The 27,384-nt window shown below is 32.2% G+C and overlaps 1 protein-coding gene across 1 annotated transcript in view; it reads right to left on the bottom strand.

Annotated features, from left to right (window-relative positions):
- Nucleotides 1–1,208: 1,208 nt before the first annotated feature.
- LOC149082811 (cell adhesion molecule Dscam1-like) overlaps nucleotides 1,209–27,384 on the bottom strand; it is a 33,772-nt gene continuing 7,596 nt past the window's right edge. Inside the window, exons 4-15 of the mRNA XM_089235971.1 lie at nucleotides 26,996–27,166; nucleotides 26,471–26,621; nucleotides 25,416–25,564; nucleotides 24,399–24,530; nucleotides 22,941–23,096; nucleotides 19,261–19,331; nucleotides 18,002–18,236; nucleotides 16,133–16,231; nucleotides 13,903–14,097; nucleotides 11,024–11,203; nucleotides 10,186–10,382; nucleotides 1,209–5,802 (exon numbers count right to left, since the gene is read on the bottom strand). Of these exons, the coding sequence (XP_089092097.1) occupies nucleotides 5,755–5,802; nucleotides 10,186–10,382; nucleotides 11,024–11,203; nucleotides 13,903–14,097; nucleotides 16,133–16,231; nucleotides 18,002–18,236; nucleotides 19,261–19,331; nucleotides 22,941–23,096; nucleotides 24,399–24,530; nucleotides 25,416–25,564; nucleotides 26,471–26,621; nucleotides 26,996–27,166 (1,784 nt within the window). The 3' untranslated portion in view covers nucleotides 1,209–5,754. The remainder of the gene's footprint in view (nucleotides 5,803–10,185; nucleotides 10,383–11,023; nucleotides 11,204–13,902; nucleotides 14,098–16,132; nucleotides 16,232–18,001; nucleotides 18,237–19,260; nucleotides 19,332–22,940; nucleotides 23,097–24,398; nucleotides 24,531–25,415; nucleotides 25,565–26,470; nucleotides 26,622–26,995; nucleotides 27,167–27,384) is intronic.

Genomic DNA, 27,384 nt, shown 5'->3' on the forward strand with positions numbered 1-27,384 from the left:
TGAGCGTTAGGCAAATACAAATACAACGCCACAACAGGCAAAATGCCCAACGAGGTTTGCTGATAAAAAGATGCCCATAAAAATATGGATGTCATATATTTCAAAAAAAAACAGCAACCCAATTAAAAATGCAATTAACACAAATTATAAACAATATATACACATAAAATATTATACAATGCCCATAAAGAATACTTATGGTTGTCTTATTCTAAGAATGGATAGCTTCTCGATTTACCCCAACATGTTTATCGTATTTCTTTTTAAACGTGTCAGTTGTGTTACAATTTACTACCTCCGGGGGTAAGCTATTCCATTTATTAACAACCCTATTAGAGAAAAATTCCCTGCGACACCATAACCTTGCATTGTCCCTCACCAATCGGTGCTGGTGTCCCCTTGTAGAAGCAGTCGATTGGCGGTGTACTAAAAGTTCATGGTCCATCCTATCCATCACATTAAAAATTTTGAACACTTCGATCATATCTCGACACCTGCGTTCATCCAATGTAAACATATTCAAAAAATGAAGTCTCTCTTCATAACTCAAGCCCTGTGTGCCAACAAGGAGACACGTAGCTCTTCTCTGCACCCCTTCAACCAATTCTATGTCCCTCTGTAGGTATGGTCTCCAAAACCGTACAGCATACTCCAGTCCAGGATGAACTAATCTTCGAAAAAGCGGAAGAATGACTTTAGGAGAACGCGAAGAGACCTTTTTGAAAATGAGACCAAGCATTCTATTTGCTTTTTTGACCACCGCTGAACAATGTTCAGAAAACCTAAGCCGCTCGTCAATGAGAGTTCCCAAATCGGTGATGCAACCCTAGTTGCATCCAGGATAGTGACACCATTCAACTCGTAAGAGAACCGTGGGTTGTTTGAACCAAAATGAGCGACCATGCACTTATCAACACTAAACGTCATGCTCCATTCATTTGCCTATGCTGCAATCCTGTTTAAGTTGGTCTGGAGCAACTCCCTATCGCTTTAGGTCGAACAGATTTTTTGCCAGGATATTTTTATTTGGCAGCAAAACAAGAGGGTGACCACGTCTGAAGGTTAAGAGGGGTTTTACTGTGCTTTATTGGATTTTATATACCAATTCCTGTCAATTTGAATGCAATATATGAGGGGGAGTTGTTAGAAATCTTAGAGGGGCAGAACAGCACATAGAAATATCTCCTGCAGAAATAAAAACTTACAAATCAGCTAAAACTTTTTATTTACACTCAACAACAACTAACAACTAAGTGCGATATGAATAGAACAATCACAATAAATAAGCCATCATTTCTGCACACAATGCATAAATGATAATATACATTTCGTGACTATATGCATAGACGAAACATCTTAGGCACATACAAAATGATTTGAATGTCTCGTCATTTCTCTGTCTGTAAAATAATACCAAGAAATTTCAAATATAATATAAACATAGACAATAATAATGATAAATCGATGAGATTCTCTAATAGTTGGTAAATCAACTTGAAAAATATTTAACAAAGCTAAGAGGAAACAATGAAAAAATAATAATGGCACAAATGTCATGAAATTTTAAATTACATGAACACCAACAGAACATTTGGTTTTACTCTCTAATACTACAATTCTAAGGGAATATAAAAGTAAAAAAAAACAACCAGTAACAATTTAAATATTTGGCATTTATGTCTCTAAACAGAATTTAGCACTGCAAAAATGTTTTAAGGCACATCAGAATTTTCTCGAACACATTTAAATGTCATCTGTTTTCTGAACTTTCGAAACAAGATTTTTTGCAAATAATAAGAATGGGGGGAAGACTTAACAGAGATTGTGACATCGGGATTTCACCTTATAATTACAGCATAAAATTATCTTGACTGGTTTTTTTTATGTCGCTAAAAGTCAGTGAAAAAGAATTCTCGAATGCGTTTCTATCAAAAAAGTCCAATTTTGACATCACATTTTCAATAATTTGAATAAGTACCATACTTCTCAGAATAAGCGTTTCAAGGGTATAAGTGCTGCCCCAAAGCCGAATATGCCAAAATCTGTGACGTCCGTCGCAGAACAATTAGCGCTACTGCAGAACAATTTGGAAGAATTTTAAGACAAAGTGCAAAAAAACACTTATACGCTACCGCTATAGGAGGGGTGCCAAATCAGGGATAAAGGTTCAAAGAAAAATTCATAAAAATTACTTTATCTACAAAATTCAAATATAAATCTATTGGAAAAATGCTAAGAAAACTAATTTTTTATGCATTTTCATCCAGCTGGGAACATAGCTGTGAGTTTTTGGGATAGATTCACTGCTATAGCTCGCATGTAGTAAAACAATGTCTCTCTCGAGGCACCCCTATAAAAGTTACACCATAATGTTAATTTTTTACTTTTTCAGAGTGTTTTTTGGAACAAAAACTAATGTGTATGAAACATTGGCGTAAACAATAAAAGGCGTTTATATCATGTTTTATAAATGTAAGTGCTACAGTGCTTATTCCAAGAAATACAGTAATCTCTATACAATTTCTCATTTCGCACATCATAGTCCAAAAATTAAGATATAATCACACATTTTACCAGAAGTAAATAAATCTATTAACTGAATAACAATGTCATTAGATTTCTGATATATTCACAGAAGATAATAACTGCAGATACAGGCAATGTTATATTTTTCCAGCCTTTGCATATTATTCCATGTGAAACATTATGAATTGATTTGACAGCCTTCATATTTCAGTGACTTGAATAAAACTTACATTTTGATTGTGTGATGGATTTTTTACATCAAGTCTTTTAATATTTGATTAAACAAGAGTTAACTGCATGTTCGACACACTGTGTGCATGTGATTGACTTAAACCAATTCAATAAGAACAAAATATCATTTTAAAATATCCTCCTTCCCAGCAAGGAAAAACACTCCTTGGTAATAACTGAAATGAATCAAGATCAGAAGATAATGCCAACAAAATTTCCTGGATAGTATACTCAGGGCTTAACAAATCCCAGGCACCAGGTTGCCTTGAAACTAAAAACCAGTATTGGAACTAGAATTTTTCTGTGATTGCTAAATTGTAGTCTAAGAATGGCACAAAATATTCTGATTTCATGAGTGTTTTTCCAACATCGGAATGGGTCAATAAATTCCAGAGATGTTTAATAGCATCTAAAAATATTTGGTTGTTTTTGGGGGAAACCACGCTTGGCTCCTAAGAAATTTGGGGCCCAAATTTTTGTTTTTGATTAATCTCTAAAAGCTGTGGTATACTTACTGAAAGTTTCCATAATTAGCTTACTTAAATTACTCTCTAGGCTGTGCTCTATAACTGCTGTTTTTATAAACTTAAGTAATTCAGTTTAATATTTATTGATATAAAATTTCTTTCCTCATTGCCCATTTATGTCAATAGATTATTGCATAACTACATTTTAAATATTATAACAATTTGCTATTAACAAAATTTTTTGAAAATCACTTCAAATCATAACTGAGAATCAATAAATGTTTCAGAAAACTATGGCGAACCAACCACAATGAAAACTAATGGCATATTTATGAATCCCATAAAAATTGGAATTATATAATGTAACAAATTTTACAAACAAAAAAGTAATAGTACTCATCAACAATGATATTACGAATAAATGAAGCTGCATTGTAGTAAGACTTGTTAAGAAAGTGCCAAAGTATTCAGCATTAAACAGGAATGATTTAACTCATTTAACATATTTTTCAGCTTCCTCCTTTAGCGTGTAATTTAAGAACTATATATTACAGTCTCTATATAAATAATTTTTTTCTATACAACAAACTTTTTATTGGAGCATTCACGTCAATTTGCTTTACATTAAAAAATTCTTTCTTTATAATAAATTTTCTATAAATCAGATTTTTTTGCTTTTTTCAATGGAATGAAGCAGATATATTATGTGAAAATACAACTGGAAATGAAATTACTAAGGAATGAAGATGATTTGAGACAAATGGGGGAAATAAATTTCACAAAAATACACAGGGACATCTATACAGAATTTTTAATCAGATAAATTTAAAAAACTTTCTATCTAAACTCAAACACACAACCTGTTCAACTATATATTAAGTAGATTCATCACTAGTTGCAACCGTAAAGAATACAAATAGAAATAGGAACACTTCACAAATGGTTTCACTCAAAAAAAACTTAATGCATAAATCACAAGCACAATTCAAATTGAATACAAATTTAGGACTAATATATATATACTCAAAAAAAATGAATGTATTTAAACTTTGAGTACACTGCTATCTTTGAATTTAACCATAAAGAGAAAATATAAAATACATTTTGGCTCTCAGTGACATCTATAACGACAGAATGTTTGATAAGAAGCCGCACATGAAAACTCTTCACATCAATTAGAAAATTGATGATAAAAAATTTACTTATTTTTTATGGACTCTTTTCTTATGCTGCTGTTTTTCTACACACTGAATTTTTGTTACAGCTTTACAAGAGATCCTCCTCCCTCAGAAAAAAAATGAGTAGATGGGTAAATAGAAGAAATATGTGGTGTGAAGAAAGAGAACCCCTTGAAAAGCTTCACCACAAATATAGTGCACAAAAAAAAACAGAGAAAATGAGTAGAGTGAAAATCTTTCCATAAAAACTAAGCTAATAAGCTGACTGAAGAGTGAAGATGCTTGAAAAATACAATTCAAGTTAGAAAAAATATATGGCATTAAAAATGACATTAGAATTTAACAAGTAACAATTTTCGCTACAAAAAAATTGAGTACTTTTATGAACTAGATGGTTTAAATTATACACAAAAAATTCGACTTAGTTTTTAACTCTGGTTCAAGATATCCATTCGCCTTTCTTAATTATTATATCTTTTCGCATAAGTAAGTGTAAACTCAAGTCAAAAGTTTTTAAAAGATTTATACTACTACTTTAAGATGATACCCTTTTATGCTCGTTCAACTGATGGCCATACACTAAATCGAACGTCTATATTGATCAAATGTAGTTGACACCACATTGCTCTAGCATAAATGGTCTTTGTCATCACATATTTTTTCACCATGAAAATTGTCAAATTTCCAAGATGAATAATGGAAGGATATCTTGGCCATCACAACGTCAATTTTTAAAAATCAAGTTTTGCAACACAGGGCAAAACCATAACTTTCATAAACAGTAGAATACTTCATGAATAGTTTGCGTTCAAGCAACTAATTTTTTGAGCAATGCATTTCAAAGGGATAACAGTAAATTTTGTGACTTCTACTTATCAGCTGAGAATACCCTTTATCAAATAAAATTCAAGATTCAGTTTCACATAATTTTGATATGCTGAATTAACATTGAATAATTTCTGAAATTTGAAAACCTTTACCCTTATTTCTCACCTGTTTTTTTCTTCATTCTCTGTACAACACTGGATTGCTATCGTCACAATGATGGGTTGTCTCATGAATAGGAATAAAAAAAATAGAAAAAAACAACATAAAATGCAAATATCTTGAGAAAGTAATTTTTTACTTTCATAAATGAACTAAACACAGCCCATGAAGTTCAGTGACACTGCGAAGCAATTAACAACATCAAACATGTACGCAGTGCAAGTGTGTGTACAAATGAAAAGTGAAGAAAGCACAAATTTTACATCTTTTTCTCTCTTCCCTTTCTTCCATATCAAGAGTTCTAAAGGCACTAATTCAAGAGGTAGATGACAAGACAATCAATTCGACAAGTTGAATTTCTCTCTTCAAACAATTGTGCCACTTCCAACTTTGAATTCATCATCATATATTTTCTAATGTAGAAATAAACAAAAAACAATCATTGTAAAACCATAAAAACAAACTTTTCATCCTAAAACACATAGCATAATCTCTAAATCTCTCTTAACTAGGCCTTCTTCAACACTAGAAGGACCAACATTTCATTCTACCTCGAAAGACCAATACCGGTCAAAATGACCAGAGATTGATTTTCACTATAAAATCTTGTGATTACTGTAATTTTTTTTTTTTTGATGTAGGTATGAGTACATCAATATCCATATTAGAAATTAACACTGATGGGCTTAGAATAAATGCAGCAAAGTGTGTATCTGTTAATGTGTGTTCATATCTATTTCCATACACTGAAGACAAGACCTTTTTATTGTTTGATGTTGATGCTTCTTTTACCTTCAATTGCAGCTTTTTCCATGCTAGTTAGGAATACCCATTCAGCTAGGGGGAGCAGTTGTTCCTTTGTACAAAATCAATAGTTTGGCTATCAATTTCAAAATCGCAATCATGTCCTCAACATTTCTTTTTTAAACCAATATTTACGATTTTACTAGAGATGTCACTATCTATTTGTGATCTGTGGTCTTCACAAAATTTGGTAACTGACCAATTTTAACATAAGATTCAAGAGAATGACAATAAGAGTTTCATCATGCCTCTACAGGAAGTATCAATGCACTACTACCTCCTTTCAAGACGATGATTGTGGAAATATTTAAATATACTGTACTTGTAACATGCTTTGTTAAATCAGTTTTAACCAAATCTTTCGCTAGCAGGTTTAAAATGTGGGCACTGCACCCATATGTAAGTTTCAAAAAGCCAAGCTCTTCATCCAGATTCTTTCTGGAAGAAACCATATTTGCAGTTATTGTCTGTAACAAAACTCGATATTTTACATCTGAAGTTTCTTGTTTTCTTTTTTTTTTTCATACAAATCAACCAAGCATTTCTTGCCACTAGTCATTTCTACTAGCTTTCAGATAAGATTCAATGATGTGCATCACTGCATTTTCGAACATATTAGTATTTTTATTTTATAATTAGTCAATCATTAAGGATGCTTTCAATTAGTCAAGGTGAGCAATATTTATATACGTAGAAATTTGAATAAATATTAAATATTTACTGCAGGTGGATATGAAAATGTCTATAACATTTTAGGTCAAATTGACTGGGGTGATGGTCCTTCTAAGTAAAACTAAAAAATATCTCAGATGTTTTTTTTTTTAATTTATGATAGTTGGACAGCGTTATAGTCTAAGCATTTTTAGGAAAAGTCGTGAAATTTCAACATTCTAATTGATCTGGTTCATCATGAAAATTGAGCTATAAAATCGAAAAGGTCAAAATAGCGGCATAGTCCTTTTAGTGTTAACCAGATTTTTTCCTCTCAACAGACCTTAAAAAACCCTGTCTCCTGTAATTTATATTGTAAATTAAACTACAGTACCTCTGTGGTAATTCACTGTGGTATGCAAATCCCTATTGATGGAATAAACAATCTAATTTGTAGATGCAAGTTATTTCCATAATCTCTAAATAATGTTTATCTGCTGCAATTTCTCCCATGAAAGTACCAAATAGATTGAACATCAGGGCTTGACAAATCAGAAAAAAAAAAAATTAGGCACCAGCAAAATTTCTGAGAAAGCAAGCATAGCTTTTTGCTCAAGAAAGAGGGTCTAAATAATTTTTTTAATTTCCTCGGATTTACCAGGACCTCCTTTTCCCGTATTGGAAAAAATACTGTCATAAAATCAAAAAAAAATTTCATTCATAGACTATCATTTAACACAATTGCTAAGGATACGTAAATTTTGTATTTACGAAATAACCATGATAAATGGGAAATTTAGGAAATAAATGTGATAAATGCAAACTTTGCCAATTTTGACAAATAAATGCTGAAATTTGATTTTTTACTACTTTTTCACGAAATCTAGGTAATTTACACTTTTTGAAATGGAAAAGTCATAATTTTGTTCAGTACTTTGCACGTGCTCGAAAGGGATATTACAAGCATCACTTCTATCCCCCTTTGACATTGTGTTACATATAAATGCAGTCGAGTTTGGTTATAACATAGCCCCTAGGTGATTCGAGAAGTGCATGTAATAAGCGACATGTATAAAGGAGGTGTTGAATTAGCTTACGTAGCAATAACATACATGCATTATTGAGATTGTCATGGAAAAAATAAGCTTATGCCTCACATAATTGAAATATAATATAGCATGAATATAGTTTTTGATTGGTATCTTAAAATTGGAAATTTATTAGAAAATGAGATATACAACCACATGCAGATATATTTTGAAATGTTAATGTTTTGTTTTTTTTTGAGTTTATGCTAATGGTTTTTCCCTTTGAAGTTGACAGTATTGTATAATTTAAAAATTCAGAAAAAATAATCCCACTGATGTTCATGAATTTGCTAATCAATAATACACTTGAATTACCATAGCTTTTCAACAGCGCCTGAGTTGATTTGTAACAATTGTTCTTTCATCACCGCCACCAAAGTAATAAAACATATAAAAATTTCATAATTCCAAAAGCATAGACGATACAGTTCAACCAGAAAGACAGGATTTTATTAAATGTCAAAAATTTTATTGCCAAAATAGTTACATTTATCATCGACAGGTAGCGCTAAAGTTTGCCAATTATAATATTCAGTGCTATCTGTTGAGTAGGAAGTGTAACTATTCCAGCCATGTAATTTCGAGTTTATTGAAAAAATTTAGGGGTCTAAGATATCACCCACATACAATAAATGTTGTCCATAAAAGGATGTTTTCGGCTATATATTTCTGGGGGGTTTTCGCAGTATGTTATATCTGGATTTTTTTTTTGGTTAAGCATATTTTTTTTTTTTTTTTTGGTTTGTTATATCCACAGTATATGTTTTAAGTTTTCAGCAGAGTACGTTATAACAGAGGTAAAAATGTATAGATGTGAATGGACCAAATTTTAAAGATTTGAAAAATAAGATTAAATTAATAGGAAATAATAGCAATAACATTACTGCAATGTTACATTTCAACCAAGTATTTTAACACTTTCCAGTAACACGGCTGGTGTGTGTGTGTGTGTGTGTGTGTGTGTTGTATTTTTTTTAATGCAAAATTTTTGATTTGAACTATGTTTCATTTATTAGAGTTTTTTGCAAATAAATGTGAAATTTCTGATTAAACATTTTTTTTGCGAAATTTACATATCCTAATAATTGCATATAAAAAAATTTAGGTGGCAATACATATTTTCTAGTCCCTATGCGGACCTGGTGCCCGAGATTTGTCAATCCATGCATAATTAATTTTATACTGGTTTCTATCTTCCTCGTTTAACTAGATTTTTTTCAAACTGGCTTGGTCCAACTTGGTCTAGTTACGCTAGAGCAGTGGTTCTATGCATTATTTGGTCACAGCTTATTGGCAACAACGCAAAGCACAAGCTCAGACATGCATGCACTGTTTGGTTTGGTAGTTGATTCTGTTCTGGCGGCCATTGCAGTCGGTTACATTCATCTATGGCTATGGACTATTAAGTGGACGATAGTGGTGTGCAGATTAAAGTTTATTATGTTATTGTGTGAAACTGAATGCTCCTTCAGTCTGACAAGCATAAATGTCAAAAGAAAGACATTTCAGGTTCTCAACCTTTTTTGACTCGTGGAGCACCTCTTTTTAGTATAAAATTTTTATGGTGGGACCCCACACATTTTGTGGCCTAGTTTTTTTTTACTTATTTATAAAATTTTCCGATTCATTCAATTTTTCTCGAGAGGCTGTGAAGCACCTGGGAAGTGCACACAGAGCCCTTGGGGCTCTGCCGAACACAGGTTGAAAACCGATGGGCTGGAGGATCAACGATCATGAGAGAGCTAAGTGAATTCAAATAAGCAAGGCTATTTAATACTTACCAGTCACAGAAAAAAAATTACTACGATTAATTAATAAAATTGTTAGATTTTCTGCTTTTAAAAAAAGGTTTATCTCAACTCACTTTCACATATTACCCAACAACACATTAGCAACACCAACAACTTCATCAACACTTTTGATGATCAGGGGCCAAAAATACCGATGTTGTTAAATGACCTCAAAATAACAAAACCAGGTGACCAATTTGAAAATACATCAACAGCGATTTGAGCAAGATATAAAAATAAATATTGTCACACAAGAGAAAGATTTATCGTAATAAAGGATATCATTGTATTTAAAGGACTTGATCATTAGACTATAGGCAACTTCAAACAAGATATGAAGATACATTGCTAGTTTCAATTACCTAATTACATCCAAAATTTTCTTATGAAATTATCGAAAAATAATAATGCAAATACAAAATAAACATAACAGACTTGAATATTTTTACACAAAAGAAATTACCTGTCTCATTTTACACCTGATCTCATCAGTGACAGATTCGTATATTGGCTCTTCTTGAACCACTTCGTGCCTCGTAAGTGGCACCAATGAAGAAGGTGATCCTTGCTTTGGAGTATTTCGTCCACAGGTGCCTGGAGGTAAACTATGCTGACGAGGAATCGTCGCCATATATGTAAAGTTCTTATCTGGTGGCAGATCTGAAATCAACAACATATTTACAAATGGCATCAACAGCCGAACTTTTTAATGTATTTTTTTCATTGATTCAATATGGAAAAAAAATATGATTGCATAAAACCCATGATGAAAATATAACTGGAATATTTCTTCTTAATAGCATAGTTCAGAGGTTAAATTAACTTTTTAAACAAAACTGTCGAGACTCTGCCGACTAACATTTTTGTCTCTTTATAGAGTGTGTAGCGAGTCCAATGAATTCCAAATATCCGAAGCACTTATGGTGAATTCTAGTCTGAGATCATTTCCTTTGAAACTAAAATTTTGATTTTAATGTGTTAGCAAAAGAGAGTGAGTGATTAGTGAGCTCCCCTGGTAAGTTAGATTGGCATGTTTCATAAATATTTGTTTCATCCACATCCTCAAATACAAAACAATTTATCATTCCACCTATGTCGTATCTTTGATTTCTAAGCTCTAATTTTCAGAATTAAAATAAAACACTGGGCCAAATTTCTAAATTTCCTGTTGCGATTTCTTACATTACATTTTCAAAATTGCATTATAGCAAAGTCATATAACGTGAGGGTCAGTGACTAGTTCTACATAAAATATAACTCAATACCAAAAAGCAAGTACATTGATTTAAAAAAACTCTTACCTGCGTATGGGTCAGATGGAACTCGAATGGGTCGCTTAGAATATACATATACACAGGCCACTACAATCACTATAACAATTATAACTGCTGAAACAGTTATCGGCACTACAACGTAAAGTGTCTGGGTGAACTCATCTATTCCAGCTCGGGAAGATGGTGGCCGAGAAGGAACAGCATGATCTGATCAAAAGATAAAGAGATGAACAATAGATTAATTTTTCTGAGAAAGTATGCAAACAAAATATGTAAATATATCTGTTCATATGAAAAATTTTTTCCTCAAACTCTGCTATTCAGGGTTAGAAGAATTAAGAAAAGTAAATCTAGGCACCAACCAAGGAGCCAAGCTTATTTCTTTTGCTGTAGCTAGCAATAACATATAGAAAACTTTAGGAGCAAATACCAATTTTTTTAGCTACCATGGTGACCTAGCCATTGGGATTTATCAAGCTTTATTGTTTGCTTTTCCCTTCCCCCAAATTTTGGTATTAATAAGAACATATACTCAATATATATCTTTCACTTTTCTTGTCCATTTCTATTGTATTTTTAAAAGTTTTGTAAAGGCCGGAGGCGGCGATTACTCCGCCATACCACCCCCCCCCCTCCCCAAATGACGGCCTGGTTCGCAGGTTTTTAGGTCAACATGACAAAGTTTCTATCTAGGAGACGTGAATATTAGCCTTTTTCACCATTACACAAGATTTATTGAAAATGTTCACCACTCGTGCAAACAAAACGTTGAAAGGTAAAAACTTTGTCATGTAGGATTAAAAACCCAAAAATTATGAATTTTGCATTATGCGGTGGTAATGAAAGCCTTATTTGTTTCACTGCACTGTCATTTCAGCATTTCATAAAACGAAATAAACTCAATTAAATAATGTGTCAAGTATCTGGCAGTTCTTTGGATATCCATTATATACTTTAACTGGCATTGATGAGATATCTAGCGCCCCCCCCCCCCAAATGCCTTCTATTTCAGTATTGAAAGGCTGAGATATTCTGTAAAGTTGATTTCTCAACATATGGCACACTTTTCTCCTATACTTCTTACTTTGCACTTGCTGAAAATTGGAAGAAATTCTTCTTAATTAAAAAAAAAGACATTTCATAGAAGGTTTTGCAATTTCTGCTATGCTGCTTAGAGGGTTAAAAAAATCAATGCAAAATAATTGCATTCTTATGTGTGTGTTTTGATAAATATTATGAAGCAGATATGAATAATAATATTGGCGTAAATTTTCCTATTAGGTTTTAACACTGGTGTATTATAAATATGTATATATACACTGAAGAGCCAAAAAAACTGGTTCACCTGCCTAATATCGTGTAGGGTCCCCCGCGAGCCCGCAGAAGTACCGCAACACGCCGTGGCATAGACTCTACTAATGTCTGAAGTAGTGCTGGAGGTAATTGACACCATTAATCCTGCAGGGCTGTCCATAAATCCGTAGGAGTAAGAGGGGGGGTGGAGATTTCTTCTGAACAGCACGTTGCAAGGCATCCCAGATATGTTCAATAATGTTCATGTCTGGGGATTTTGGTGGTCAGCGGAAGTGTCTAAAGTCAGAAGAGTGTTCCTGGAGCCTCTTTGTAGCAATTCTGGACGTGTGAGGTGTCGTATTGTCCTGCCGAAATTGTCCAAGTCCGTCGGAATGCACAATGGACATGAATGGGTGCAGGTGATCAGACAGGATGCTTACGTACCTGTCACCTGTCAGAGTCGTATCAGGGATCCCATATCACGCCAACTACACATGCCCCATACCATCACAGATCCTCCACCAGCTTGAACAGTCCCCTGTTAACATGTAGGGTCCATGGATTCATGAGGTGGTCTCCATACCTGTACACGTCCATCAGCTTGAAGGAATTGGAACCGAGACTCGTCAGACCAGGCAACATGTTTTCAGTCCTCAACAGTCCAAAGTCGGTGTTGTCGGGCCCAGGTGAGGCGTAAAGCTTTGTGTCGTGCAATCATCAAGGGTACACGAGTGGGCCTTCGGCTCCGAAAGCCTATATCGATGGTGTTTCGTTGAATGGTTCGCACTCTGACACTTTTTGATGGCGCAGCATTGTAATCTGCAGCAATTTGCGGAAGGGTTGCACGTCTGTCACGTTTAATGATTCTCGTCAGTCGTCGTTGGTCCAGTTCTTGCATGATCTTTTTCCGGCCGCAGCGATGTCGTAGATTTAATTTTTTACCGGATTCCTGATATTCACGGTACACTCGTGAAATGGTCCTACGTGAAAATCCAAATTTCATCTCTACCTCAGAGATGCTATGTCCCATCTCTCGTTCGCCGACTATAACACCACGTTCAAACTCACTTAAATCTTGATAACCTGCCATTGTAGCAGCATAAGCCGATCTAACAACTATGCCAGACACTTGCTGTGTTATATATAGGTGTTGTCAACTGCAGCGCCGTACTCTGATTGGTTCCATATCTCTTTATTTGCATACGCATGCCTGTACCAGTTTTTTTGGCTCTTAAGTTTATAATACTGGTATATGTATATATACCAGTATTATACACCATAGTAAACATATTATACACCAGTACTAAGTGTTGAATTAAGTGTAAAAAAATACAAGGTGTATTTCTTATTCACTAGTATATAGTAGAATTTTGTTCTTTGCAAATAATTAATGAATAAATATTTCAAACTCAGCAGTAGAGAACAATATTTCAAATTTTGAATAAAAGACTCATACAAACACTTCAACCCATGAAAGCACATTCTCATAAAATATTAATAAATTGCGTAAAAGAGAGGGAAACGTTTATGATATTGAATTAAAAGTTTACAATATGGAATCCAGTAATACTCATCACATTAAAAAAATCCCAGTCCTTATACTTAGTGCTTACTCAAAGATTCAGCCATTGTATGCACTGTGGCAGTGTCACTAGGTTCACTTGTACCCACACTAGTTTTAGACATCAAATAAACTTGATATGTCAATCCAGAGTCTAAATTTGTTAGAGTGTATGTGTTCTGATGAGGATCAGGGATTATAATCTCTTGCCACTTGTCTGATTCCTTTCGGAAATTCAATGAGTAACCTAAAAAACAGGAAGATATATTTACAATGAAAATATTATTGTTATATATTGAGAAAGAGCATCTGCACATTTGTTGTAGAATTAGATCATTAGATGAAATTCATTAAGTTGATTGTTTCAATAGAAATAAGTCGCCAACCAAATAGTAAACTATAAAAAAGTCAAATTCAATGACCAAAAAAAATAAAGTACCATCAAGACATTCAAAGAATGTAAAAAAAATAATCAAACAGCACAAAAAACACTATAACATAAAACTTTTGAACAAGGTGAATAGGTTACTTAGTCAGTATGATTGCTATTTAGCATGCCTGATTTCATACTTCACTGGTAACATATATAGAGGGTGACTTTTATACCTTGGAACAGTATTTGTTCCGATTTTTTTCTTGTCTCTTTGTAAATTTTTTTAAGTAAAATTTCACTAAATTCATTTTTAGTATCTGTTTCCTGTAGGAAACATATCGTGTAGATTTTAAATTTTCTGTCTTTCTTACTGTAATCATGACATATGGATTTTCGAAAAGGCAAAAATGTTCAAAGGTACAACAAGAGATCTTGTGCCTTGAAACAGGGTAAAATTAAAAAGACAAAAAAATAAATATTGCTGGAAAAATAATATTTGAGTAGTTTCAATATAAATCATGTATTGAAATAAAAAAAGATATCAAAATAATGACACAAATATTATTAATACATATACAGTAAAACGACCTAGAAAAAATGTTATAGACTGTTTGAGCATTTGTGTTACTTCTTATTAAATAGGAATTCTGCAGGGACCAAAGAAATATCTTTGGTTTATCATTATACACACACAGTATTGTTATACACGGGTTTCAATGTGTACAAAAGCAACAATGATGGAGGTAGGAATGTATTTATGTATGGATGAAATGTGTATGACCATTCTATATCATACTTGTAGAAGGAAAAACTAAATATTTATAAATCTGTAAGTTCTGTCAGTTCCTTTGATGCTAGGTGATTTTATTAGAGATACAACATCCATGTCGTCAAAATTGACTATATCTGGCATTAATGAACAATAAAATATTTTCTCACCTCTCCTCCTAAGGAAATTCACTTGGTAAAAATTTTTGTTGGGCATATTGTACACTGCAAACTTTGTTTTTTCAACAAATTTGACCAGGAGATAAGCAAAGGTTGATGGAAGAGGAGAAGCTGAGGTTTTAGTAGCTGAATTTTTGTAGGCGAGAAGTATAGAACTAAAATTCAAAATATGAATTGTATTTTAAATCAAAAGGAAAAGTATTGAAAGTTAGTGTAAGTTGATCACTCCAAGGCTAACCACGAAAACTTCGCATTTTATACTGTTCCAAGGTACATGACCTTTCTTGGTTCAAGGTAGACAATGTTTCGGTAATTTGTGAAAAATATTAATAACTTTATTTTAGTGTTTGATGATTGAGCACTTAGTATGATTCATCAGGCAATTGCATAGATTATAATTACTAAATACCATTCACCAAACTTGCAATGTTGAGCGGAAACAAGCATGACAACATGCAAAACATTTTTGCTACTAAAACATGTCTACTTGTAAAATCTCTGTCAAGGTCACAGACAAAGATTAAAACCCACACTCAGTTGCAAACTAATGTATTTCTAATCTCTAGCACTCCAAAAACATCAGCTAGAGTGACAAAATTTTATTGTCAGGCTGTGAGCCTATTACAATTTGGTGGCATTGAATATATAACAAATATCAAGGAAAAATGGAACAATACATCAATTTGAGAGGGGGGAAAATAGCAGGATTGCATTTTGGCATCAGCTAGAATGCAATAGTATTAAAACTATTTTAATTTGTTTTAAAGTTTATCACGGTCAAAGTAAAACAATTTTCCCTACATACATTGATACATACATGCTTGCATATAGTTTGGAAAATGTGATTGAAAAAAAATTGGAACAAAGTAAATAAGCTTGGATAATACTTCAATCAATTCCCCTGCAAGTGAATGAAGCTGCTTGGGAAAAAGAATTTAGCTTATGAACAATAAATACTTACTTCTCACTGATGCCTTCATTTCCTCTGTCAGTGGCCAATACAACTGAATATGTGTAGATCCTATGCTCTTAACAAGAAGAGACGGACGAGGTGGAGGTTCTAGAAAAAGAACATTTATAGTCAGACAAGCAAATTTATGTGATGCATATGTGCTTTAGTAGAAGTCACATATGTAACTACATAATTAAAATAATTAAAATAATCTTGACTGCATTTATGCAACCAAGGAATTCGCACATTTTTGAACGTGCTTAATGAATTTTCTGTATCTGTATGCTATGCTCAGACTTATCTTTTCTTTTTGTAGTAAAAATGGTTTATGAAAGACAAAATCAAACTTTTGTAATTGTTTTTTTTATAAATTGGCAATTTCGACTAGCAGCTCAACAATTCGTCTACTAGTAAAACCTGGTGTCTTTTACTTTTTTTCGGGGAGTACATAGACAATTTGCCTATATATCTCAATTAATATTTTCATTGCAATAATTCCCACTAACTTTATTAATTGCTATCATATTAGTTTAATTATACAGACTGAACTTAACTTATAACTGAGAAACAAACGATGAAAGAACTTTTTCTTATAACTTCAACTGATATAGAAGATCTATCCATTACAAGGTTAAATTTGACAATTTATATGTAATTACAAGCACAACATAATGTAAAATAAAATTTGATAGCTATGTAACCTGGCCCTTACAAATTAATATATCAAGGCTTGACAATTCAAACAAAAAAAAACTGTGCATGAGTGAAAATTTCTTAGGGAGAGCCAAACATATTTTCTTCTGAGAGAGAGAAAAATGCCCAAAATTATGTTTTTCAACTTTAACTTTTGCATTTTGAAAGAGACCTTTTTGCATTTTGATAAAGTCTGATATAAATTTAAAAAATTTTGTGGTGTTGTATGAAAAATAACATATAACCCCCCCCCCCCCCCCCCCCGCCTGCTAGAAGCACAAATGAACAAATTTCCCCTTGTGTTTCCAATTAGCTGGTTGAATCCCTTATATATATATAGCTATCTAAGTTTTACAAGAAACATAAATAGGTATCCCTATTGAAGCTAGCGCCACAAAACATTTTAGGAATAATAACTTCCATAGAGCAGCATGGGTACAATAAACATTCAAATGTTGTTTTCCCATGTTTGTTTTTTTTTTCTTGCTTGGGAATTTGCACATTTGTGCTTCTGGCACACGGGGGGAACGATATGTTAAGGTTCTTCTAAACCGTGCATGCTATGCATTGTCCTTGGGTGATTTGTCTGAAGTACGAAAGGATTTTTAAAGACATCACGATTTCAATATTCAATTCGTCTGTCAGAAACCAACATGACCACAGCACAGGTAAAGATTGCTACTGCAGAGAGTCTCATAGCGAGGGGTTAGAACACCAACCTCTCTGAGAATATAAAAAAAGGCAGAAATCTTGAACGCTGTCATTTGGAATTGGCAATAAACTTGGGGCTAATTAGTCCTTGCATGCAGAAAATGACAGTGATGTGGCAAAAATTATCACATGATTGGTTGATTTGCTGAGCCACTGTATGATGTGGATGGATGATTTATGAAACAAGCAATGAAACAATTACTTGCAAGGAACAAAAGCCAGGTGTATTTATTTTACTACCTGAACCCCCCCCCCTCGGCCATGAAACCAAACACACACACACATGCATAATGTGGAGCCACCGATAATAAGTATCTTAACCTGCAGAATGACTTTCTTATAATTCCCATTACAGGGGAAAAATATTATATCACACATGCACAAAGGTATATTTCTCACTATTTATTCAGTTAATGGGTTAAAGATGCCAATTTAAAATACAGTCTTAATAAAAAATATATATAGAATACTCGCCATGGTTATGTGTTCTCACAGATACCTCTTGACTGGGAGGACCACTACCGATTTCATTGTAGGCTTTCGCAATAATATGATAGCGAGTGCCTTTTTTAAGACCCCTAAGTACATAATAGATGTTGTCATCAGTTGATTCCATTGTGTTATATGTGTAAGGGAGAGTTGAAGAGCTTTGCTTATAGCCAATATAATAGCCAATGATATTGCCATTCCAGTATTCACGGGGTGGTGGCTATGAAAAGAAAAAATACATTAAAATGAAAAGTTCATAATGTAATGAATATTAAAAATTTAAAAAAGCTCAGTAAAAATATTACATCCTTAATCATTCAACTCATTAAATATTTTAATTTCAAAAATTATAAAATTGAAAAACAAATATAGTGAAAATCCTATATAAAGATAAATATACTCGTACAACGTAAGATGCACAATACCCTTTATAATGCTAACTGGCTACATAACGATATTAATGTGATTCAAATGCACTTTTCATATGTTAATATATTGCATTTGCAACAAGAAATCCCTTATAACATTTTTACAGTTTTCTGAGTATCACTATATAAGATTTTCACTGTGTACAGGGTGTTTTGTAAGTCAAATGCTTGATCTAATTAACTGTCCATTGTAGATGTAGTTTCGATTTGAAAAATGCTCGAAAGGCGTTCCAAAATTACCCTGACCAGTTTTGAGAGTGAAGATGCAGTGTGTCACAAAATAAGAAATCTAAATTTTTAAATGGTCCCCTTATCCTCTAACTTACAATTAGAAAGTTTTTGCTCTGTCTCTCCTGTGGCCAACAGAAAAAAAATCCAAGTTCCTAAGTGCAATATTTGCTGAGATATTTAAATTTAAAAACCAGATACTAGTTGGGAAAGGACAGCATAAATGAGGGAAAGGAGTGTTCCGTTAAATTTTGCTGTTCTTTCATAACTTCCCCCAGATTTTGAATTCAAATATCATAGCAAATATTGCACTTGGAAATGTGGAATTTTTTCTGTTGGCCCCTGGAGATACAGGGCAAAAACTTCCTTACTGGAAGCTAGAGAACAGGGGGTAACCGTATAAAAAATTTAGATTTCTTATTTTGTGGCACACACTGTTTTCACTCCCAAAACTGGTTTCGGGTTATTTTTGAATGGTTTTTGAGCATTTTTTAAACTGAAACCATATCTCTATGACAGACGGTTGATGAGATAAAGGCTGCATTAGCATTTACAGGACACCATGTATAACAAACAAAAAATAAATACCTTCCATGACAATTGAACAAAATTTGATCCTTTGTCTCCAACTTTAATATCTGCAGGTGGGGCTGAAGGCTCTGGATGGGAAAACAGTTATGAAGATACATTGAAAAATATATATATCACAAAACATTCAGCACAATTATAAAAAAAAAATGTTATAACATGCAGCATTGACAGTTACAAATTCCCCAGCATAATATATAAAAACAAAAATATGCACACATCATAGGTACACCCAAAATATAGTGAGAACTAGAGATGTGAGGTGAGAATATTCTCGGAAAACAAGAATATTCTCCTGGATGTAAAAATTATAGAGAATAATCGAGAATATTCATTTTTCTTTTAAATAATTTAATTTTTTTTACTAATTTTGTTTATATTGTAAAATATAAATCAGTTTTCATTGCCTGAAACATTTACAACAAAACAATTTTTGGTATAATCACCCCCCAATGGCAACTTTTAGTTCGAGAATATTCTCCAGGTCATGATGAGAGGTGTTAAAAAGTTTGATTATAAAGATTTTAGAAATCTTTAGATTAAAACCTTAAAAAATTATTTTAAAATTAGATAAATTTTCAGAAATAAGTTCACAACAAAAGAAATTGAATCAAAGTTGATTGATAAAGGAAGCTATTCTTATATAATCACCTTCATTCTAAGAAGATACAGAACTGTTGTTTTTTCAATGCACATACACTCATAAATTCTGTATCACTCACATTTTTTTTAAAAGTTGTGCAATTCAGCCCTGTTAGTTTAATTTTCTTGCTTTCAAACTTTAATATTGTGGTCTACAAACTTCAATATACCCATCTTCTTGATGGGAAGAAAGACAGGGACACAGAATATTCTCTCAAAGGACTACTATTATAAATTACTAGAGAATATTCTTATCAAAAATAAGTTATTCTCAAGTTATTTATCGAGATTATTTATTACAATACATTAGATGTATTCTTGATAATACTCTCTGGAAAGATTTCGGTAACTGAAGAATATTTTTTTATTATTTTCTATATTCTCATCGAGAATATTCTCTGGAAGGGCTATTATTAAAAGAATATTCCTCAGAGTAGGCTAATTTATGAAAGTAGTTCCTTCCAGAGAATATTCTCAAGGCATATTATAACTATATTATAAATGTAAATATAATATGTAATCTTGTAACTATATTATAAATAAAAGGAGAATATTCTTATCAAGAACTTATAAGAATATTCTCATCAAGAACTTATAAGAATATTCTCATCAAGAACTTATAAGAATATTCTCATCAAGAACTTATAAGAATATTCTCATCAAGAACTTATAAGAATATTCTCATCAAGAACTTATAAGAATATTCTCATCAAGAACTTATAAGAATATTCTCATCAAGAACTTATAAGAATATTCTCATCAAGAACTTATAAGAATATTCTCATCAAGAACTTATAAGAATATTCTCATCAAGAACTTATAAGAATATTCTCATCAAGAACTTATAAGAATATTCTCATCAAGAACTTATAAGAATATTCTCATCAAGAACTTATAAGAATATTCTCATCAAGAACTTATAAGAATATTCTCATCAAGAACTTATAAGAATATTCTCATCAAGAACTTATAGCAATATTCTCAAGTTATTTTTAATAGAGTAGTCCTACCAGAGAATATTCTCAAATATTCTCAAAGATTATTCTCGAGAATTTTACATCTCTAGTGAGAACGACAGCTAAACATGTTTCAGAACTACACAAAGTTCTTACTTCAGTAACAAAAGTCAAAAAATAAAAATAGCTCCATATAGTGGAGGTTGCTTGCTTGTCAATCTGCATTTTGGTTTTCAATTTTTTGTCTTCTGCTACTGAAGAAGGAACATCATACAGTTCCTTAATACATTTTTAGACGTCATTCTTACCATATAAAAGGTGCATGTCTATACAGTTGACACATTGCTAATTAAAATCATGGATAATGTCATGATTTGGGTATTGTTATCACTTCTGCAAATAACAAAACGGACCAATATCATAAGAAATTTGTTTATACTTGTCAGGACTTCAGAATTTTTTCGTTGAAAGTTTTTTTTTTTTACACATTTTGAAGCAAGGTTTAATCAAAATTTTCTTCCTCGTAAGTTACTGTTATCAGGCTGCAAGACCATTTAGGAGGCTAGAAGGGGTTCTCTACCCCTGCCCCCATTGTTAATAAACATTTCCATACCTTGGTGTTGAAATCGTGAAAGAGTATTTGCTCTGATACATCTACACAAGGAACTCCTTTTTCAATGGCCTTCCTGTAGTGAAGGCAAAAAAAACCCTTTCCTTCAGTTCTTGATCAGTTTCTTTCAGTTTACCGAATTCAAATTTATTTTTCTGAGGGATCTATGAAACATATTGTACATTAAAAAAGTATCGTAACTCATGATACTTCCATTTAATGCCCCGCAATGATTGAATTTTAAAAAAAAATGCAGGATTTTAGTTCAGGAGGTAAGGGAATGTCCTGTTTTATAATAATAAAGAACAACTGAACATTTTGCAACTAATTATGTTGGAAAGAAAAACTGTTGTGCCATCTTATCAATAACCGTTTACTCTCATACACTCTGTTCGGCCAAACAGGATGTGTGGTCACCAAATTTGCAAACAGGATTTTCCTCAGATATAGTCATAGTTTGGTTGTTGCTATCAGAAACCCCAAGTCTTAATGTGATCACATTAAGCAGCATGAACTTTATACATTTTTATATATCTAGGTTGTATATATATTTTTATTCTTTGACAAAAAAAGTAATCTCTCTCTTTCTACCAATAGAAATTCATTCAAATTATTACTCAAAAATATTGGCATTTGAGATATGCTGAAACAGACCAGTGGTGTAGAAGTAATAATTAGGATTATTAATAATATTTAAGCAGCATTATAGAATCCTAAAAAATCAGCTCATAAAAGGCCGCAATTTTCTTATTGTTGCAGAAAAAAGAATTAAAACAGTTTGAAAACTCTTAATTTGAATTTTAAAACATACTACTGAAATTTCCTGCTCATAATCTGTTCATGAAACTTTCTGGTAGCCATTTGCATCGGCACTAACAAAATCTCAAAGAATCAGGTTATCACTTTTTTTTTTCTTTTAAATAAAAAAAATGTTGATTCTTCTACTGACATCTATATACCATTATCAGGCCTATCTTTAAGAAAAAATCATTTTCAGTGGAATATTCTTCCAAATATTTATTTTTTACTCCAATTTCTCGGGGGGGGGGGGAACTATAGAATGTACCTAGTAGTCACATTAAGGAATTCTGATGCCTATTTAACTTATTAATGATTCATGGATTATAGGCAGGAAATTGTGGTGATATTGAAAATAATGAATTTCGCACAAAACTTTGTCCAAAAAATTTTCGCACATTTTAAAAAAATTTTATGAAGACAATTTTACATTGAAAAATTTTTCATCACATGTGAAAAAAAAATGAATGAAATGAATATGCATGTGCGCAGATCAGAATGGAACTACATGTAACATTTTGTGCACAAAAGTTTTACAAATCATAACTTACGAAGTATAAAATAACATGAATAAATAATAATGTTTGATAAAATGCATAAAATACCATGAGTGCATATATTTTCCCATGTTTTCCATATGTAATAAACATGTTTCCATGTTTTCCATATTTTACCTTCTTTTGCTGTGCTAAACTGTAGCTGTTCTGATGAATCGCCAGCACCAAAACTATTTAATGCCCGTATAACAAACTTATATGAAGTGAATGGGGAAAGATCTTCCAAAATAGCACTTGTGGTAGAGCTTCTTACCGAGACATTGTGGCGCATGCCTAAAACACAAGAATTCAGAACCCATAAAAAACAAAATTGGGCACAGTAAAAATATAATTATAATCACAATGATAAGGCTAAAATAATTTTCTAATATATGCATAATTCAATAATACAAATAAAGTTTCAAAAGTTAATAAATTAATAAGTCAATCCAATACTTAAACCGCATTAAAAACATAAAATAAAATTTTGAAATTATTTTTCTGCTTATCATATAAGTTTGTACACTGAAAATCCTGCACAACAATACTCACGAAACTAGAGAAAGGTATGGTTATAAAATATTTATCGTTATAGATGGAATACAGTAAATTACACTTTTGACTTTTTTTTAATGTTATGCAAAAACATTGAAAGTGGAAAATACTTCAAATGAGAAATTTTAATGAGAAATAGTTCGAGTTAGAAAATGAGTCATACTTAGCAAGAAAACGATAAGCGGCAACATTATAAGCAGAATTGACTGTACATTAACACTATGAAACATGCATCGGGATCAGAGTAATATTGTTACATAGACAATTTTTTTTATCATTATAGAGGGTATCATTATATAGGATTTTCACTGTATAATGTTTCCGAGTTCCTAGCAGAATCTATTTTATCATTTCCCTGACAAAAACTGCTGAAGAAAGAATAATAATTTGTAATCTCAACCTGCCAAATGTATTTTGAGTTTTTTTTCCTCGCAACAAAAGTTTTCTCTGACTTCTGCTAAATACAGTCGAATCCTGTTATAACGAACTCCAAGAGACTGGAGAAATCACTTTGTTATAATGAAATTTTGTTATAAAGGAATTCCAGGTTTTTGCATTGTTCCTACGTAAACTTATCTGGAGGATTAGAAATGTGTTAGTTAAAACGAGATTTTTGCTATAATGGTATTGGTTAAAACGGGATATATTCTACTGTATTCAAAATTTCCCTTGAATTTACTCACTGATTTTTTATTTCTCTGACTTTTTAGGTCACTTGGAACCTTGTTTTTTCAGCTAACTGAGTGCACTCCTGTAATGCAATACAAAATTTCATAGTGCGAGTTCTAATTCAATACCTGGCCACCTCAGAGTTTATTTTCCTTTTCTAAATGCATTTTTTCAACCCTTAACATTATCACATGTTCCAGCATCACAATTTAGAATATATCCTTATATTACTGCAGCCTGTTGTTCGACTTTTTTTGCCTTCAACAGTTGGTCCCATCCATGACTGATGGTCCCTTAAAGTTGTCTGTAGCAGGGTTTGTCAGTAAATGCATCACTTTTATTTGTTAATTTATCACTAAGCGTACAAATTACCAGATTGAGTCCAAAACTCTATGGTGTAATTAGTAATGGGACTGTTGCCATCAGAAGGTGCTGCCCATCTTATTCTAGCACTTCTACTCCAAATGTCAACTACTTCTATGTCTTCAGGTGCATGAGGTCTTTCTGTTTAATGATGAAGCATCATGGAAAAATATAAGTAAAAAAAACAATTCATCACAAAAGAAAAAATGCATGAGAAATGCCTTATTTTGTGGCAAGATCACAAAAATCAAACCAAAACTAGAGGAGGTAACTGGAAGCAGTGAAAAGAAAGAAAAATCATAGCCAACATGGTAAGGTACATACAATGATAACTTGTTTCATACTGGTCAAATGTGATCTAAGAATAAAATAATGGACACACATTTATATAATAGAAAAGAGGTGAAATATTGAATTTTGCCTGTAAGATAATTCTCAGTTTAAGCCCCTGAGTATAATGCAGTGAAACCTCTTTTGCGAAAACTGAGGGGACACAAATTTATCAGTAAAGGTGGGGTAACCATAAAAAATGGGTTCTTATTTGAAGCCTTTACAATAAAAAATATTGAAAACTAATTATATTTAAAATAAAAGTCTGAAGAGAATAACTTTCAATAATCATTTCATCAAATACTTTTCTTCTTTTTCATCACAAACTTATCCAAGCATTTTCAAGATGGGTTTTTTTTAAGGTAAAACAAGTATCTTAAGCATTTCTTATTGTATATTTAATGTAATTAAATTTTTCAGGTCATTTACACTGGTCTCTGTTCCATTCAATTTGAATTAATAAGTCTATATTATAATATTTAAAAACAAAAACCCAGGTATAATTTCATAAAAGCTTATAAGAAATTACATTCATGCATATATTTTTGTAAAACAATAATAAAATAACACAAACTCAAAACCAAACAAGTCAATAAACAATAAAAAATAATGAAGATAAATTGTGATAAATAAAAAAATATATAAACTGAAAATACTGAAAAGAAAGAAAAAAAGTTTGAACAAAATCAAAATTACCAACTAAATAAAGCCTGACATCTTTTTCATCAGACCCATATGGGTTCTGTGCAATGCAAGAATATAAACCCCCATCTGACATCACAGTTGTACCTATGACTAAACTAAACCTGATTCCGTCTACTTCAGCAGTTTCCAAAAATTCAAACCTAAACACAATACCAAATAAGGATGCAAATGAATGAATATAGCACTCGATAAAAAAATAATATTGAAAAAATGAATTGTAATGTACTAGCAAAAACTACCTAGTGTTGCTTCAAAAAAGCAGCAAATGCTTGATGTGAGAGTGTTTATTAGCATATTTCAAAAAGATCTTTATGGCCTCATGGATCAAATCAGTAAAATAATTGGCTTAATTTAATAATGAGAGAGTTGGCTTTTACTTGTTATAATATAGTTGCTTCTCCCCTTTCATTTCTAGGATATCCTATATAGGAAGGGGGGGAAAACTCCTGAAAAGCCGTTTAAAACATACTCTCTTTTATACGTGGGTTTTCCTGATTTTTGGGAAGAAGTTCTGTCCTGAAGACAAGTTTCCTCCCTGCTAGCAAAAGAAATAGCTCTCCTTATGTTTCATCACGAATAGAGAAATAATGTTGTTTAACAGTATTTTGCAATTTTTAAAGTTTAGAGAAGAAATGAAGTAACTTAAATTGTGTCCTGTTTAGTATACATGCATAATTTCACATTAAGGTTAGTAGAAAATTACTGTATTGAGAGCATAACACTCACCACACAGAGTGGCAAGAGAAAATGTAATATCGGTTTTGAAGTGATTGAAAGCTAATTTAAAAAAAAGACCAATCTCAAAAGAATTTGTTACTTCCATAGTAGTAGTATAATAATGATTTTGCTCACTTAAAAACACTTCTGTATGGTAAAACAAGGGAAAACTAGATAAAACAATTCCTAGTTAATAAGTGTTATGCCAAAGATCAATCAAAATCTAAGGTTAAAAGAAAATCCACATCAGTTTCAACATATAAGAAATGATACAAAATATCATCAGGTAACATACATATTTCCCATGGTATGAAATATAATTATTATACCTGTTGTTATTTTGTGGTATTTTCATAGGAATGTCATTCTTTTTCCACATGAATAAGAGAGGGCCATCACCAGTAGCCAAACATGTCAGAGTAGCCATATGTCCATGCTCAACAGTCAAATGATCAGTAATTCTTTGAACAACCGGGAAGTCTATTTTGCAAAGAGAAATTAAAGTGAGATTGTATAACACGGTTGTATGCTATTGCTCATGAAACCATGAAGCATCAGCAACTATGAAACATGAATACAGGATATGACAATACATTATACAGGATATGACAATACATTATACAGGATATGACAATACATTATACAGGATATGACAATACATTATACAGGATATGACAATACATTATACAGGATATGACAATACATTATACAGGATATGACAATACATTATACAGGATATGACAATACATTATACAGGATATGACAATACATTATACAGGATATGACAATACATTATACAGGATATGACAATACATTATACAGGAGTTTGAGACATAATAGAAGGAAAAACTTACCATACACTATAAGCTGCACAGACTTGTGTATATCATCACCCACACCATTGCTAACTTCACATATATACTGTCCGTCATCTGATTTCAATGCTCTGCTTACTAATAAAGTGTTGTTGGGCAACACACGAATCCGCTCAGACAAGACAATGTCTTCCAGAGTGCCTAGAATAGCTGCAATTGAGCATAAGAGATGAAAATATGAAATAAATATGTATTTATATTTTCCAATCAAGTTATACAGTCAAACCCAGAGAGCTAACGCCACCATTCCCATTTGTCTCAAAGAATTTTGGCCCAATAAATGAGTTTGACATTACATGCAATCACAGTTGAACCCGTTATAATCTCTATACAGATTTGTAAAAAAATTTTGCATTTTACTATTGAAA

This window comes from Pholcus phalangioides, unplaced genomic scaffold, assembly GCF_987345545.1.
Source record: "Pholcus phalangioides strain wild (caught in Gottingen) unplaced genomic scaffold, Ppha-v1.0 ptg000009l_1, whole genome shotgun sequence".
Taxonomy (NCBI): domain Eukaryota; kingdom Metazoa; phylum Arthropoda; class Arachnida; order Araneae; family Pholcidae; genus Pholcus; species Pholcus phalangioides.